Source organism: Micromys minutus (genome assembly GCF_963924665.1).
Source record: "Micromys minutus genome assembly, chromosome: 3".
Classification (NCBI taxonomy): Eukaryota; Metazoa; Chordata; class Mammalia; order Rodentia; family Muridae; genus Micromys; species Micromys minutus.
In genome coordinates this window covers 8,767,409-8,781,775 of record NC_137972.1, presented here as the reverse complement: position 1 = coordinate 8,781,775, position 14,367 = coordinate 8,767,409, and the positions used below count along the sequence as shown (strand labels likewise).

The following is a 14,367-nucleotide window of genomic DNA, read 5'->3' as shown; positions in this document are numbered from 1 at the left end:
AGAAGTGTACACAGTGGTATTGAGTAACTGTTCGTTCACATAAAGTATTGTTCCTGACAGCACCATATCATTGACAGCTTTCGTCACCGCTTAACTAAGGCTTGTCAATACCTTTTGTAAAATGCACTTACTATTACTTATAAAACTTGATACCTATGAATGAAGACTTGGAGAATTTATTTGATAAATAGCAAGTTAATAACTGCTTAGTACGGGGTTTGAAATCAGTGGACCACAGTCAAGTCCAGCCCACCCTGATTTTTGACAGAGGCACAATGCTTTATTTGATGTTTGCTTCTGGCTGACCCTGAGGTCATTGAGAAAAGATGTGACCTCTTTGGCTGGGAGTATTCACCTTCACTTCCTGTTGTCTATTGCCTGTCACCTACTGTACATAATGTACCACCCAACTGATCCTGGTGTCAACCACAGCACAACCTGACCTAAAGAGTTTACTTAATCAGTACAAGGAAGAGGTAACTCCAAAAGAGTTGAGTTCTTTACAATTTCTTAAACACTGATTTTCTAATTTTTTTTTCTTTCAGGATGTGCTAAAGAAGGAGATTGGCAGTCTAGAAGAATTCTTTAAAGATATAAAAACTTGTCATCTTCCTCTGAACCCAGCCCTGTGCATAAAAGGAATTGATCGGGATGTAAGCTGATGGAAACTTAATAGATTAATAGCCTATTTCTTTTTTTAATTATTCTTTAGTTCTTCAGTTATTTTACATAATAATTCAAATATGAACATTGCAACTACTTTTTTCTTTTTTTTTAAATTGGATATGCTCTGCATTTACATTTCAGATGTTATCTCCTTTTCCTCCAATCCCCTTCCTCCTCCCCCTCCCATTGCTTCCATGAAGGTGCTCCCTCTCCAAACCACCCTCTCCCCCCTCAGTGCCTTGGCATTCCCCTACACTGGGAAAAGGAGTCTTCATTGGATCAAAGGCATCTCCTCCCATTGATGCCAGAGAACTCTACCCTCTGCTGCATGTGCAACTGGAACCATGGGTCTCTCTATGTGAACACATTGGTTGGTGTTTTAGTCCCTGGGAGCTATGGTGGGTTTGGTTAGTTGATCATTTTGTTCTTCCCATGGGATTGCAGACCCTTTCAGCTCCTTCAGTCCTTTCTCTAGCTCCTTCATTGGGGTTCTTGTGTTCAATCTGATGGTTGGCTGCAAGCATCCTTCTCTGTATCAGTATGGCTCTGGCAGAGACTCTGAAAAAGCATCCATATCAGATTCCTGCCAATAAGCACTACTTGGCACCAGCAGTAGTGCATGGGTTTAGTGGCTGCATATGAGATGGATCCCCAAGTGAGGCAGTCTCTGGATGATCTTTTCTCCAGTCCCTGCTCCTCTATTTGTCCCATTATTTCCTCCAATGAGTCTCTTGTTCTCCCTTCTAAGAGTGACTGACGTATCCACATTCTGGCCTCCCTTTTGTTTGAGCTTCATAATTTCTGTGAATTGTTTCTTGGGTATTCTGAGCCCTTTGGTCTAGTATCCGCTTATCAGTGAGTACATATCATGAGTGTTCTTTTGTGACTGGGTTACCTCACTCAGGATGCTTCAAGTTCTATTTATTTTCTGAGAAATTTCATAAAGTCATTGTTTTTAATAGCTGAATAATACTCCATTGTGTAAATGTTCCACAATTTCTGCATCCATTCCTTTGTTGAAGGACATCTGGGTTCTTTCCAGCTTCTGGTTATTATAAATAAGGCTGCTATGAACATTGTGGAACATGTGTTTTTGTTAGATGTTGGAGCTTCTTCTGGGTATATGCCCAGAAGCAATATAACCGGATCTTCAAGTAGTACTATGTCCAAATTTCTGAGGAATCGCCTGACTGATTTCCAGAGTGGTTGTACTAGCTTACAACTCCAACAGTGGAAGAGTGCTCCTCTTTCTCCACATCCTTGCGAGCATCTGCTGTCACTTGAGTTTTTGATCTTAGCTATTCTGACTGGTATGAGATAGAATCTCAGGGTTGTTTTAATTTGCATTTCCCTGATGACTAAGGAAGCTGAACACTTCTTTAGGTGCTTCCTGGCCATTTGGTGCTTCCTCAGCTGAGAATTCTTTGTTTAGCTCTGTACCCCATTTTTAATATTATTTGATTCTCTAGAGTCTTACTTCTTGAGTTCTTTGTATTTGTTAGATATTCACTTTCTATAAGATATAAGTTTGGAAAAGATCTTTTCCCAATCTGTTGGCTGCCATTTTGTCCCTTTGACAGCGTTCTTTGCCTTACAGAAGCTTTGCAATTTCATGAGGTCCCATTTGTCGATTCTTGATCTTAGAGCATAAGCCATCGGTGTTCTGTTCAGGAAACTTTCCCCTGTGCCTATGTGTTCTAAGCTCTTCCCCACTTTCTGTTTTATTAGTTTCAGTGTACCTGGTTTTATGTGGAGCTCTTTGATCCATTTAGACTTGAGTTTTGTACAAGGAGATATGAAAGGATCGATTTGCATTCTTCTGCATGCTGACTGCCAGTTGAACCAGCAAAATTTGTTGAAGAGGCTGTCCTTTTTCTATTGAATGTTTTTAGCTCCTTTTAAAAAGACCAAGTGACCATATGTGTGTGGGTTCATTTCTGGATCTTCAATTCTATTTCATTGTTCTACCTGCCTGTCTCTGTACCAATACCATGCAGTTTTTATCACAATTGATCTGTAATACAGCTTGAGGTCAGAAATCAAGATTCCCAGGGAAGTTTTTTAATTGTTGAGAATAGTTTTTACTATCCTTTTTTAAAAATTATTCCAAATAAATTTGCAACTACTTTAAGTAGAATAATTTAATCCCATTCACACAGAAGAGCTGAGGAAACACTAATCCTGTAGTATAATCTGTTGGTTTAGAAATATACACAGTTTGTTGAAATATAAAAGAGAACAAAGGTATTTCTCACACCGAAGGGATTTGTTTAACTACTTTGGCTTGCTTGCATTGGGAACTCCATGCATGAAACTCTTCCATATTTCTCAGAGTTAATAAGGAAAGGAGCAGCTGCCAGAAGTGGTTACAATTTCACGTCTACTTATACTCTATGAACAACAAGTCTGTTACATTAATACATTTAGCTATCCATCTTCCTTTTGATTCAATTTAATATGCATCAGTGTCCGCATATCAGTCTGTGAAATTCTATATTTGTGATTTTTTTCTAACCCTGGCTGTAAGGCCTTTCTTAGTATTTCCAGACCCAGGACTTCCTGAACCTTTTGTTCCTGATCCTCTGTCACGTGGTACCTCCTCAATCACCTCTCTCTAACTTAAAATCTCTCTTTCTCCTTTGTTCCAACTAAACTTTATTATCCACCTTCTCGGAAGTGCAAGAGTAAAGAGACACTAATAGGGAAACTGATTGATGGGTGAGATTTAGAAGGGAAGGGGTTAAGCAATCATTTGTTAGCTGTAAGTGATACTGAAGTCAAGTCATCAGACAACAGAGCCAGTGCTTAGAAATCAGTGTAGTATCGGCATAAATGGGGAGGGAAGGCTGAGTTAGACACCATAATCTCTACGACTTTGCTACTGTCAACGCCCCTTACAAACTTTTCTCATATGATTCACAAACATATTTTGGGGAAAAAAATAACAACACACTAAGTCCTGTAAATTGACATGCATCCATGTGGGCTAAAATCTGAAACATTACGAATGCTTTAAAAGTTGTGTGAGTTTTCAAGGGTTGGATGTGTTTATTGATCAATATGTAGCTAGAAGCTCTGCACGTTAGAGGTGTTTAAGGTAGAAAGAAAAACAAAAGACTATGGCTCTTGGGTTTTGCTTCTTTTTGAGTGAGTGCGTGTGTGTGTGTGTGTGTGTGTGTGTGTTTAAGGATTAGAAAGATCTGATTTGGATAATCAAAATTATTGGTGCGTGTTGGTTTAGACATGTCTGGGTTAGAAGCTTGCTGTAAGTGCTGTTTGTGTTGAAGACTGGTTCTTACACATCCAGGATTAGCTGGCTGGGAAAACAGTCAACGGTATGGGAGGTACTATCACTTACCCTGCTGCTAAGGATATACCCTTCCCTATACTGGAAGTACTACCCTGAAGTTCAAGATCTACCCCAAGTAGAACCATCTCTTGGTCCTACTTGCTGTGACCCTCTCCGTGTGGAACAGAGCTGTGCATGTGTGGTTATATATATATACATATGTGTGTGTGTGTGTGTGTGTGTGTAGGGTAGGGCCTACACTGTGGGAGCTCTCCATTCTAATGGAGATGTTTACTGAGCATCCTAGGGCCCACACCATGGAGAAGCCATGTGCAAGTCAGGAGTGTGGCAGGGCCTTCAGTTAGAGGAAGAGTCTTATTTATCACCAGGACCTCCATGGTGAGAGACAAATACACACATGTAGGCAATTTGGACACATCTGTCACATAGAACTCTTAGTTGACTGCAAGGAAGTCATAGTACAGAAAATCCCTTTCAGCACAAAGTGACAAGGCATTCTCTCACTTTCTGTGTTACAGATGTCACATAAACAAAACCACTGTCTAAATATATGCATATGTCTAATCATATAAACATATGCAGTCAAAATTCACACCTCATTATACACCAAAACGTGCACACAAAATGAGTAGGAGATCTTCTGTTGCAGTGCCGTTCTCATTGTATGTCAGAGAACCTATTCTGATGAGAAGCCCCACAAGTGATCTAAGGAAGCTATTTGGTGTGCATAGGCCACTAAGTCCTATGACTTCAATAACTGTGGGAAAGTCTCTATCATCAGGAGAAAAACTCAGACCTCACACAATTTCAATTTATTTTGTAAAGCATTGCTCTCAGAGGCAGAAAGCAAGGGTCTTAGGCTGGAATTATGCTGTTCTTACCAAAAAAAAAAAAACAAAAACCCAACAGCAACAAAAAATCCGCCACCTCAACCATGCACCATTAATTGTACAATTTCCTATTTCTCTTTGAGTGGCTGAGGTATGTCCAAGTGAGGAAGCTGAGAGTCACATAGTGCTCCTATCTCCTTGGATGGAAAGGCAAGAAGAGTTGCTCAACTTATTTATGTATGGGTTTCTTTCTTTCATTTTATTTCGGTGCTAATCATCTCCGTTTGTCAAACTCAGAGGTCACTGCAGTTTTTTCTTTTTGCCTTCTCTCTTCCTTTGTCCTCTCTAGTTTTTCCATTTTACAAAACGTAAAATCACCTACAAGGCTTCGATTCAGTCTTCCATGCTCCCAGGATCCAACTTTGCTATTTCACATTTCAGACTTCTGCTTTTAAGTTCCCTTTGCCTTTCCTCGCCCATAAAACCCATCCTCTGCCCAGTGTTGAATATGTTTGTCTCTCATCATTCTCAGGATCTACTTCTCCCCCAAATGACTTTATTCTCTAGATGCTTCTTCATTCAACTGTGATAAATTCCTTTGTGACTTTTCCATTTAATGCATATGTATATGTTTTCATTGACATGTTAACTAGGAACAGCACTCCTTTCTGGTAGTGTCGGATAATGGTTTGCACATAGTACTCGTTGATAATAGGATATTTTGACATGGCTTTCATAAATTTACTGTATGTGAAAACAAGGAATGAAACTAGGAGGGCAGAAAAGATCCAAGAAGACTAGGAAGAGTGTCTCACCCATTTTTTAGCCACTTAGGACTTTTCTTGTTCTTTTTATTGGGCATTCTTTAATAGATATTCCATAAATTGGAATTTAAAATTTGAAAACCACTTGTCTAGACTCATTTCTGTCTAATGTAGGCATTCTTGATGCTATAGCACAATAAGATCATAAGATTCCCTAATTAATTCTACAGCATGATGAAATTACATTATTTGCTAATTAATTCCATATCATGAGAAGATCATATCATTCGTTAAAGGTTCATTCGGTCCTCACAGAAGAAACTCCCATGCAGCCCCACCTTTAAAACTATAAGACTCAAATTTATTCAGCAAGCAAGGGTGTTTGGTTAGAGATTAGATTTATGTTGACAACTAAGTTAAGAAATAGATCCCTTTCTTCTCAGCTTATCCCGGCATCAGATGTCAGATCTGAGTATTCAACCTGATCCTGCAAAATATATAGATGTCATATTTTATTGACTCCATAGATAAAATGTACCTAATCCCTTTCTTTCCTTTAGTACCATTGATTTAACTCTCTACTATTTTAAGCACAGAAAGCCTTTCAACTCTCGAATACACTGGGGAAGTGAGCACAAGGGAAAGCTGAATGGACATAGTTGACCTTGGAAAACTTAAAATATAAATGGGAAATGAAGCCATAGAAACATAAGGAAGCTGTGCTGAGTTATCATCTACAAAGAAAACATTTGCTAACAAAGAGATAGATTAATGCTACGGACCTCATTTCATAGTCTGAGTTCATATGTCTTCGACGAAAATGCATGAGATAAGGTTTCTTATCCTCTGCTTTTCAGTGTAGTAGAGACTCCTGAAGAAATAGTTTTAAAATCTCATTGATAATAAAATACAGGTTAGAATCCTGGTCTTTCCTGTGGATCCATATTTCTTTAAGATGTGCTCCAGGGGAAAACACAAAACAAAACAAGCAACAACAACAAAAAACCCTGAAGGAAAACAATTTTTAAACAGCAAGTTAAACTCTTATCTATTAGCCAACTATTATGAACACATCTTAGTTTAGTTTAAGTTTGCTTTAAGCATAAATAGATTCATCTCTATTGCTTGATATATTGTATATTTTTCTGATCCAAGGGTAAAAGGGGTTCATTCTGACAGACAGTTTCAAAGGGACAACATTCATCATCGCAGAAAAAGTAGGATGAGAGGCAGCTGAAACAGACAGCTGCCTTGTGGCTTTTCTGTCCACACACAGGAAACAGAGAGGGGAAGCCGGAAGTGAGGTCCACAGCGGTTCCTCCAGCAAGACTCCGCCTCCTGATGGTTCCATAACCTTCCCAAACTGCCCCAGCAACTGTGGATCAAGTGTGCAAGCACATGAGTTTATGAAGGATGGTACTTATTCAAAACACGACACTCAAACTACACAAAGTGTGTTCATGCAGTGACAAGGAGTTGGCACATGACTTCGTGTTTCTCAGACGGCTCTGCAACTTAAAGCTGCAGAATTAGTTCAGGAGTTTTCCGTCTAATAGTTTGTAATGTGGTGGAAAATTTGGGTTGGGGGGTTTTCAACCTACCACTCAGCTGGCTTCTCAAATTTAAAGTAGTGTTTACCCACCCCTCCCCACCCTTATTCGAGGAGGATGTGCCCTGCCGTCCTCTGAAGGATACACGGATTCAAGTCTATAGTACTGTGTTTCCCATCTATAGTCCGTTCACATGCGTCTGTGCACACACTGCTGAGGTGGTGAAATGCTGCACACTTACGTAGGGCTCAGACGGACGTGCAATAGGAAGCCTGAGAGTCAGTACTGGGATTTCCCGTTTGCTACTTTAGGTTATGGCCGACTGAGGGTACCCGAAACTGCGGAGAGCGAGATGTGACAAAGGGCACACGCTTGAGGTCGGGAGAGTAGTGTTTGCTCACTTTTGACTAGTGCAATTCTTTGTCGAAGTATAAAAATTATGCCCCATCTGTTTGCTTGCTTGTGTACTAGTCTGGCCGATTCTGCAAGGGGCAGGAAGCCTTTCGGAGGGGGTCGTCTTTGCCTTACTTTGCTCATTCGTTTTCTTCTCCCACAGGCTTGCTCATATTTCACATCTAACGCGTTGCCGCTGAAGATTACCTTCATCAATGCTAACCCAATGGGCCAAAATATCAGCGTTATTTTTAAGGTACAGTAACTCTCCTGAATCCCCAAAATTGATTCCAGAGGCAGAACTATTGATTTATTGCTCACAAAAGGCAATGATTGCGGCTATTTCCCCCCTGGCAAAAACACAGAGGTTTCCCAATTATTTCAGAGTCTCTCCATCTTTACAGAATTATGGTGTGTGCCAGGCTGATTAGCGATAAATCAAACGTTTCTGGCTAAAGGCCAGGTATCCTTCAGCTCAAATCTTAAACGAAGTTTGAATAAATGAAGGCATACAGAAGGTCGCCTTTCACTTTTGAATGACGGAGAAAGTGAATGAATTGTGTGATAAGCTTCTAGAAGCAGCATTTTCTTTTGGCCTAAATTTAAAAATATAATAATAATAGAGGTGCATTATCTGGAAACTGAACAATATAAACATATAGAGTAACTTTGTCTACACAAACGTGTGTAATTTTAAATATCTAAAAATGTTAAGTTATTACACACACACATGCACAGAGGCATGCACACACACACACACACACACACACACACACAGAGAGAGAGAGAGAGATCTTGTAAGAGCCGGCTCTTTTTCTTCACCACATCGGTTATAGGAATTGAACTCGCCAAGCTCGGTCTTTAGTTGCTGACGTATCTCACAAACCATGTTTGTTCATGTTTTTATTGTTGCTTATTTATTTTCCTCTTTTTGTGTGTTGGGGTGTGTGTTTTTCTTTTGAAGAGAGGGTTTTATGTAGGCTGTCTTTGAACCCCTGGTCCTGAAGCCTCTACCTCCAGAGAACTGAAATTATACGTGTGAGTGGTCACTTGCCTATTTCTGGAAATCGGGTTTATTTTTCTTTTCTCTACAAATAATAAAAAAATAGATAAGGAGCATTTCAGTCTTCACATGACCCTGAGGGGAAAGGGTGAGGGGAAGTGCGGCCAGAGACACTGGCAGAAAGTGGGGGGAGGGGTCCAGTTCATACAGCCAGTCAGTCAGGAGGTCCTGGAGTGGACCCCTGCTGGAATGAGGAGGATTGTGTTCAGGCTTGGCAAATGACCCCCAGAACCTTGAGCCTCGATGATACCAAAATGCTATTTTTCCATGAAGAAAAAAAGAAAGAAACCTTCTCAGGAGTAGATTTTTTTTTTTTATAAATTCAAGGACATTAAAAAAAAATCAAATCTTATTTAATGGAGATAACGGAGAGGCTTTCCCCTGTTGGGGCCATCGCATTTCCTTCGCCTCCGATGAAAACCACAGCAGTATTGTTCTTACTGTCAGAGTATTATTGTCTTATCAGTTTCTCTGAAGAACCCCCTTGCAGCCTGGAGAGCGAAGGTCAAAGATTTACAGGCACCACATTACACGTATGCTAATTTGTGACCTAGGGAAGAAACCACCGGGATTCATGGGATTCATCCTCCCTTGGTTGAGTTGGAGCCCTAGGTAAACATTCACCCTGCCTCTGCACAAGACTTTGAGTCTAAGAAAAAGTAATGAGATCTATCCAGCGCAATTCCAAGGAGCACCTCTCATCCGACTACCACACCAGCTCCTGTGACCCAGACATACAGAAACAGGGAAGAGGACGGCAACTGCCAACACTCGGATGCCTGAGAAGGTGACCTGGATAAGAAGGGTCCTGAGCAGGCTTCTCAGGAGATACCGGGAATCTAGGATTGACCGCCATGTGTATTACAGCCTGTACCTGACGGTAAAAGGGAATGTATTCAAAAACAAGCGGATTCTCGTGGAGCATATCCACAAACTGAAGGCACACAAGACGCCAGATCTCCTCCCTTTGTCTGCTGGCGGAAGCTCACGGTGCTTTGCGTGCTAGCAAACAAGGAAACCTGCCCTAAGATGAACCGGAAATGTGTGTAGGAAGGGAATGGGGTAGAACACATTTGGCTGCTTTGAACGGCATCAGGGAGAGTCCTGAGCCAGCACTCTTGTTTTTACAGGCCGGCGATGATCTTCGGCAGGACATGCTTGTTCTGCAGATTATTCAAATGATGGACAACGTTTGGCTGCAGGAGGGCCTCGATATGCAAATGATCATTTATGGATGTCTATCCACCGGAAAAGCCCAAGGTCAGTACAGATTTGAAATAGCATGACTTACATTTTTTTTTATCTCGCTGGTTCGCTGGTAAGACACTACAAAACACGGCCTTTATTTTAGGACCCACGATCAAATATCCAAAGACCTATGTGTATTCCTTCTCGGCTTTCAAAATTCCAAACCAGGATGATTGACGTAAAGCATAGCACAGTTTGGGACATTAATTGTGACTTTGCGGTACAGAAGTGAATCGGGCCGTTCTGCTTCTCTCTGCACCAGACTGCTCATTCTTCTCTTCATTTCCTAAGATGATATCGATATTGACACCCACGGTGGCCATACCCTGGTAGCAGGCATCTCGGACTTGTACTCTAACAGATATTGATAGGCCGGGGAGAGATGCATATCCAAACCTCAAAGTGCAATTTTTCTCCTGAATGCATGTCACTCACATTTCACAAGTATAAAGCCAAGTGTAACAAAAGTCTAACAACCATCCCTAATAGAATAACCTGACCATGCAAAACTACTCTCACTATTAGTACACACTATGCGTGTGTTTAAAGAAACTCTCATCCTTGTAAATACACGGAACAATAACATTTGTTCATTAATTATTTCTGGCTTATTGTTTGTGTGTGCACGCATGTGTGTGTGAGTGTGCATGTGTGCACACATATATGTAAGCAATATGGGTGAGTGGAAGCAAGCATGCAATGGTCCGTGTGTGGAGATCAGATGACAATGTGAGGGATGAGTTCTCTCCTTCCACCATGTTAGTCCTGAGACTCACACTTGGTCATCAGGCTTGGGTGGAAGAGGGTCTACTTCCTGAGCCATCTTACTGGCCCCAAACAGGCCTTTAAATTCTAAAAGAATTTTTGAATAGCTATAAAATCAGTCAAAATGAGCCAACATGCACACTTTGAGTATAACTCAGTATTTCTTTTTCCTTTGTAAATACCAGATAGAAACATGAAATGAACGACTACATAGTTTAGGTCCATCCATCAGTTTTATTTTCAAAGAGTATCAATTTTTGTTCTGCACGTTTGCTACATTTTTCATTAATGCTTTCAACTCTTACAAAGATTTGGGATTTCCTACTTTGAGTTCTCCTTTTAAAATATTTTAATGAAAAATCCATCTGTCCTGTTGTAGGGATCAATAGAGAACATTTTCTTAAAGCACATCAAGTGTTTGATCACCCCACACCCTTTCCTTTCTCCTCCTCCGTTCCCCTTCATGTTAGTATCTTCCCATCCTAAAGCTCTTCTTCTAGCTCGTCATTTGTACATATATGTACATATAAGTACATGTACATATATGGTTTTGTGTGTCTATAAAGCGCTTAGTATCCACAAATGGACAATATACACCATTTATCTTTCAGGTCCTTGTTTATCTCACATCACATAATACAGTTCTTTCTCATTACATCCATTGCCCAAGCAAGCAGCGGAACTTCATTAGTCTTTGTGAGTAAATAAAAGCCCATTGTGCATATACCACATTTTCTTTATCTATTTATGGTCTCATTCACTTACTCTGGAAAAATACCCTAAATTAAATAGTCACCATTTTTAACTCAAAGAGACTGACTATTTAAACTCGTTGTTGCAAAAGGGTCGTCACTATGACACACCTCTCTTCCTGAGGCTCCAGCGGCAGTGACCTAGCCAGTATGTCTTGAGAGATCATCGGCTAAACGCAGACAGAATTTCCTCCACCCCCGGGTGACTTAGAAGGAACCATGATAGATCAGAGACAAGCTACTTTTGTTCCAATAATAGGGCCCCCCTATTCCAAGCCGAGTGGTCCCCAAACATTTTCCAATTTCTTAAGAACTGCCTTTGATTCCCACTACATTGGAATTGTCCTGTCCTAAATTCCATCTTTCCGGGTCTCACGGAAGGAACCTAATTCTTCCATCTCCTTACCTGCTGGAAAAGCTAGAATGACACCAGCCTCGCCAGGCTATGCTTCTCCTCGCTCATAGACCACCCATGCTTTAGAAACTGAATAAATGCTGGGTCCCGGTGGACTGCTTCAGGTCCATATACCTGTGTCTGTTAGCACGGCATGCAATCCAGGTGAAATCCTTCAGCATGAATCAGGAGATTCAGAAAAATAACTGTAGGCTTTCCCAAAGTGCCAAACCCACAGAAGATGAACTATTTTCCCCGCTCTGTGTACCAATAGCCTTCTGTGATGGCAAGATTTACAGAGGGAGTTATGCTGACAGCATATGCCTTCAACAAAAATAGAGGCTAAAACAAATGTCATTTTTCAGAAGACAAGGTTGCATTGTTATTACATTCCAGGGCTTTTTGGATATCCCTTGTTCCAAAAGCAATTGGTTTTATTTTTCCCTCTCTGTGGTCATAGCATTTTTCTGGTTCCCTTCACCCTCTGAGCATTTGATTGTGCAATTCTTAACTTTGTAAGTATCGCAAGCATCGGAAAGTCTAGGTTTATTTTAGTGATTTTACTTATAAAGAGGTACCTAAAGAGTTATTGGGTGATATTCATCTTGGGAGAGGTTGAAATGCTATTTAAACTGTTATCCTGTATAGACTAAATATCAGAGGTCTTGAAAATATTTACATGTTAACCATCTTACAAGCACAATGGAAAGCATCGATGGATGAATGGCCGCAGAGGCAAAGGCCCTTCCTAAGTTCAATCGATAGGTGCTCCCTTTTAAATAAAATCATTATGTCAGCTTCTCTTTAATGGTGCCTGCCACAAAAAGTGTATGTGGTTCCCCCAGGACTTCTGTTCACCTTCAGAAAGCTAACATTTAATGGTGGTGCTTTTATTAATCTAAAGAGGGGGGGGAAGTGTGTGTGTGTGTATGTCTATGTTTTAGCATGTGGGTGCACATGCATGTCTATGTGAAAGCTAAAGGTTGAAGAGGAATAGCTTTCACTTCACTCTCCAATCTATATATTGAGGAAAGGTATTTTATTTTTTAATTCTAAAGATATTTTACATGAAAATAATGAAATATGATCTTGTCTTCTTGTCTGCTCCTCTTTTATTTCCTCTAACTGCCCCCAGTCCTGTGGATCTAACATGGCCATTTCATTCATGCACTTGAGCAGCTGGGGGTTGGTTACCTTCATAAGACCTGCCCAAAACCAAGCCAGTTAAAACTCAAGCACAGACTAGACATGTAATGCCCAGGCCCCAGCCTGTACTAACGAAATATTGAGAGTGATGATTTTTTGTTAAGAATGCATCCACTAGTAGGATTTCCATGTTACCATAGATGGCTCCAAAGCCATGCACATACCAAGAGCATTAGGTTGGGAGAAGAAAGGGGAGGAAGAAAATAACAAAAGGAGCCTCTTTACGAACCCAAGGCTTTCAGATACGGCAGCCTGGCTATCTATCCAGCTTTTTAACCAACTCTTAAGGGCTGGCACATTCTATAGACAGACAACTATATGGGCTCCATACATTTACATGAGAATTTGAACTTCAGTTCCCAGCTGCTTAAGCACTTTATAATTGAGCCATATCTCAGCACTTTGAATGGAGATTATTTTATCATTTATTTGACGTTTATTGAGGAAATCATATTTTCTTCACTGAAGACAAAAACATACTTGCTATTCAAATGTGAATATCCTCCTGTAAAAAATTCATGACCCTTTACCCCCAAGCATGTGGCAGTCAGCACGCTTTACCAGTGACCATGGAGCCTCCATGACAGTACCTACAGTGGCTCTCTACCACAGCTCTAGAAAAATATTAATCTGCTTCTGATAGCTCTGATGAGAACCTAATGCATTCAGACTGATCATCAGGAGCCCTCTGGACAAGGCGTCTACACGGATGGTGTAGGAAGGAAGAAGCAGTTCAAGCAGTGCTGACAGCCATTGTCACTGCCCACAGTGAGGTGAATGGCCTATATGTTTCTCATCGTGGGAAGCAAGGTTGGATCCCTTAATTTTTTCCCTTATCACTCCAGGATTCATAGAGATGGTGCCTGATGCTGTGACACTTGCTAAGATCCACCTGCACTCTGGGCTGATAGGACCACTGAAAGAAAACACCATCAAGAAGTGGTTCAGTCAGCACAACCACTTAAAGGAAGATTATGAAAAGGTTTGTTCTTTTGGAACTAAATTTTAGGTAATATAGTTAAATAAGAATGTGCTCCGGTCCATTGGATATTGTGATTTATGGGAAAGTAAATTAAATCCACCTTGAGTTCTAATTCGCTCATTTATCAGCCAGCCATGGGAGAATGACTTGCTATAACTGGCATATTAACTAGATGGAAATATCTACGTGTTCTTCTCCTTCGGGTGAAGTTGTTACCTACAAACATTTCTTCACTCATATCCCTCTTGCAGAAACCACAATCCAGAGATGAGGCCTTCTGAAACTGACTCCTTCCAATAGATCCTTCCTCTTTGCACACAGTCTTCAAGTTTTGTAAATAAGCCTCTTTGCTGAAACTTCTTCTGTTATTCCCTGACTTCTCCTTTACTGTTGTTAAATAGCTTGTAGAATGTAAGTTCGATAGATGATAGAAATTGATAAGAT

General features: G+C 40.6%; 1 protein-coding gene across 1 annotated transcript in view; it reads left to right on the top strand.

The window, feature by feature from the left end:
* The window catches only part of PIK3C2G (phosphatidylinositol-4-phosphate 3-kinase catalytic subunit type 2 gamma), a gene marked incomplete at both ends in the record, with an annotated part of 303,735 nt that overhangs the window by 182,996 nt on the left and 106,372 nt on the right, over positions 1-14,367 (top strand). The window contains 4 exons of the mRNA XM_080913719.1: positions 546-653; positions 7,677-7,769; positions 9,707-9,836; positions 13,787-13,923. Of these exons, the coding sequence (XP_080769845.1) occupies positions 546-653; positions 7,677-7,769; positions 9,707-9,836; positions 13,787-13,923 (468 nt within the window). The remainder of the gene's footprint in view (positions 1-545; positions 654-7,676; positions 7,770-9,706; positions 9,837-13,786; positions 13,924-14,367) is intronic.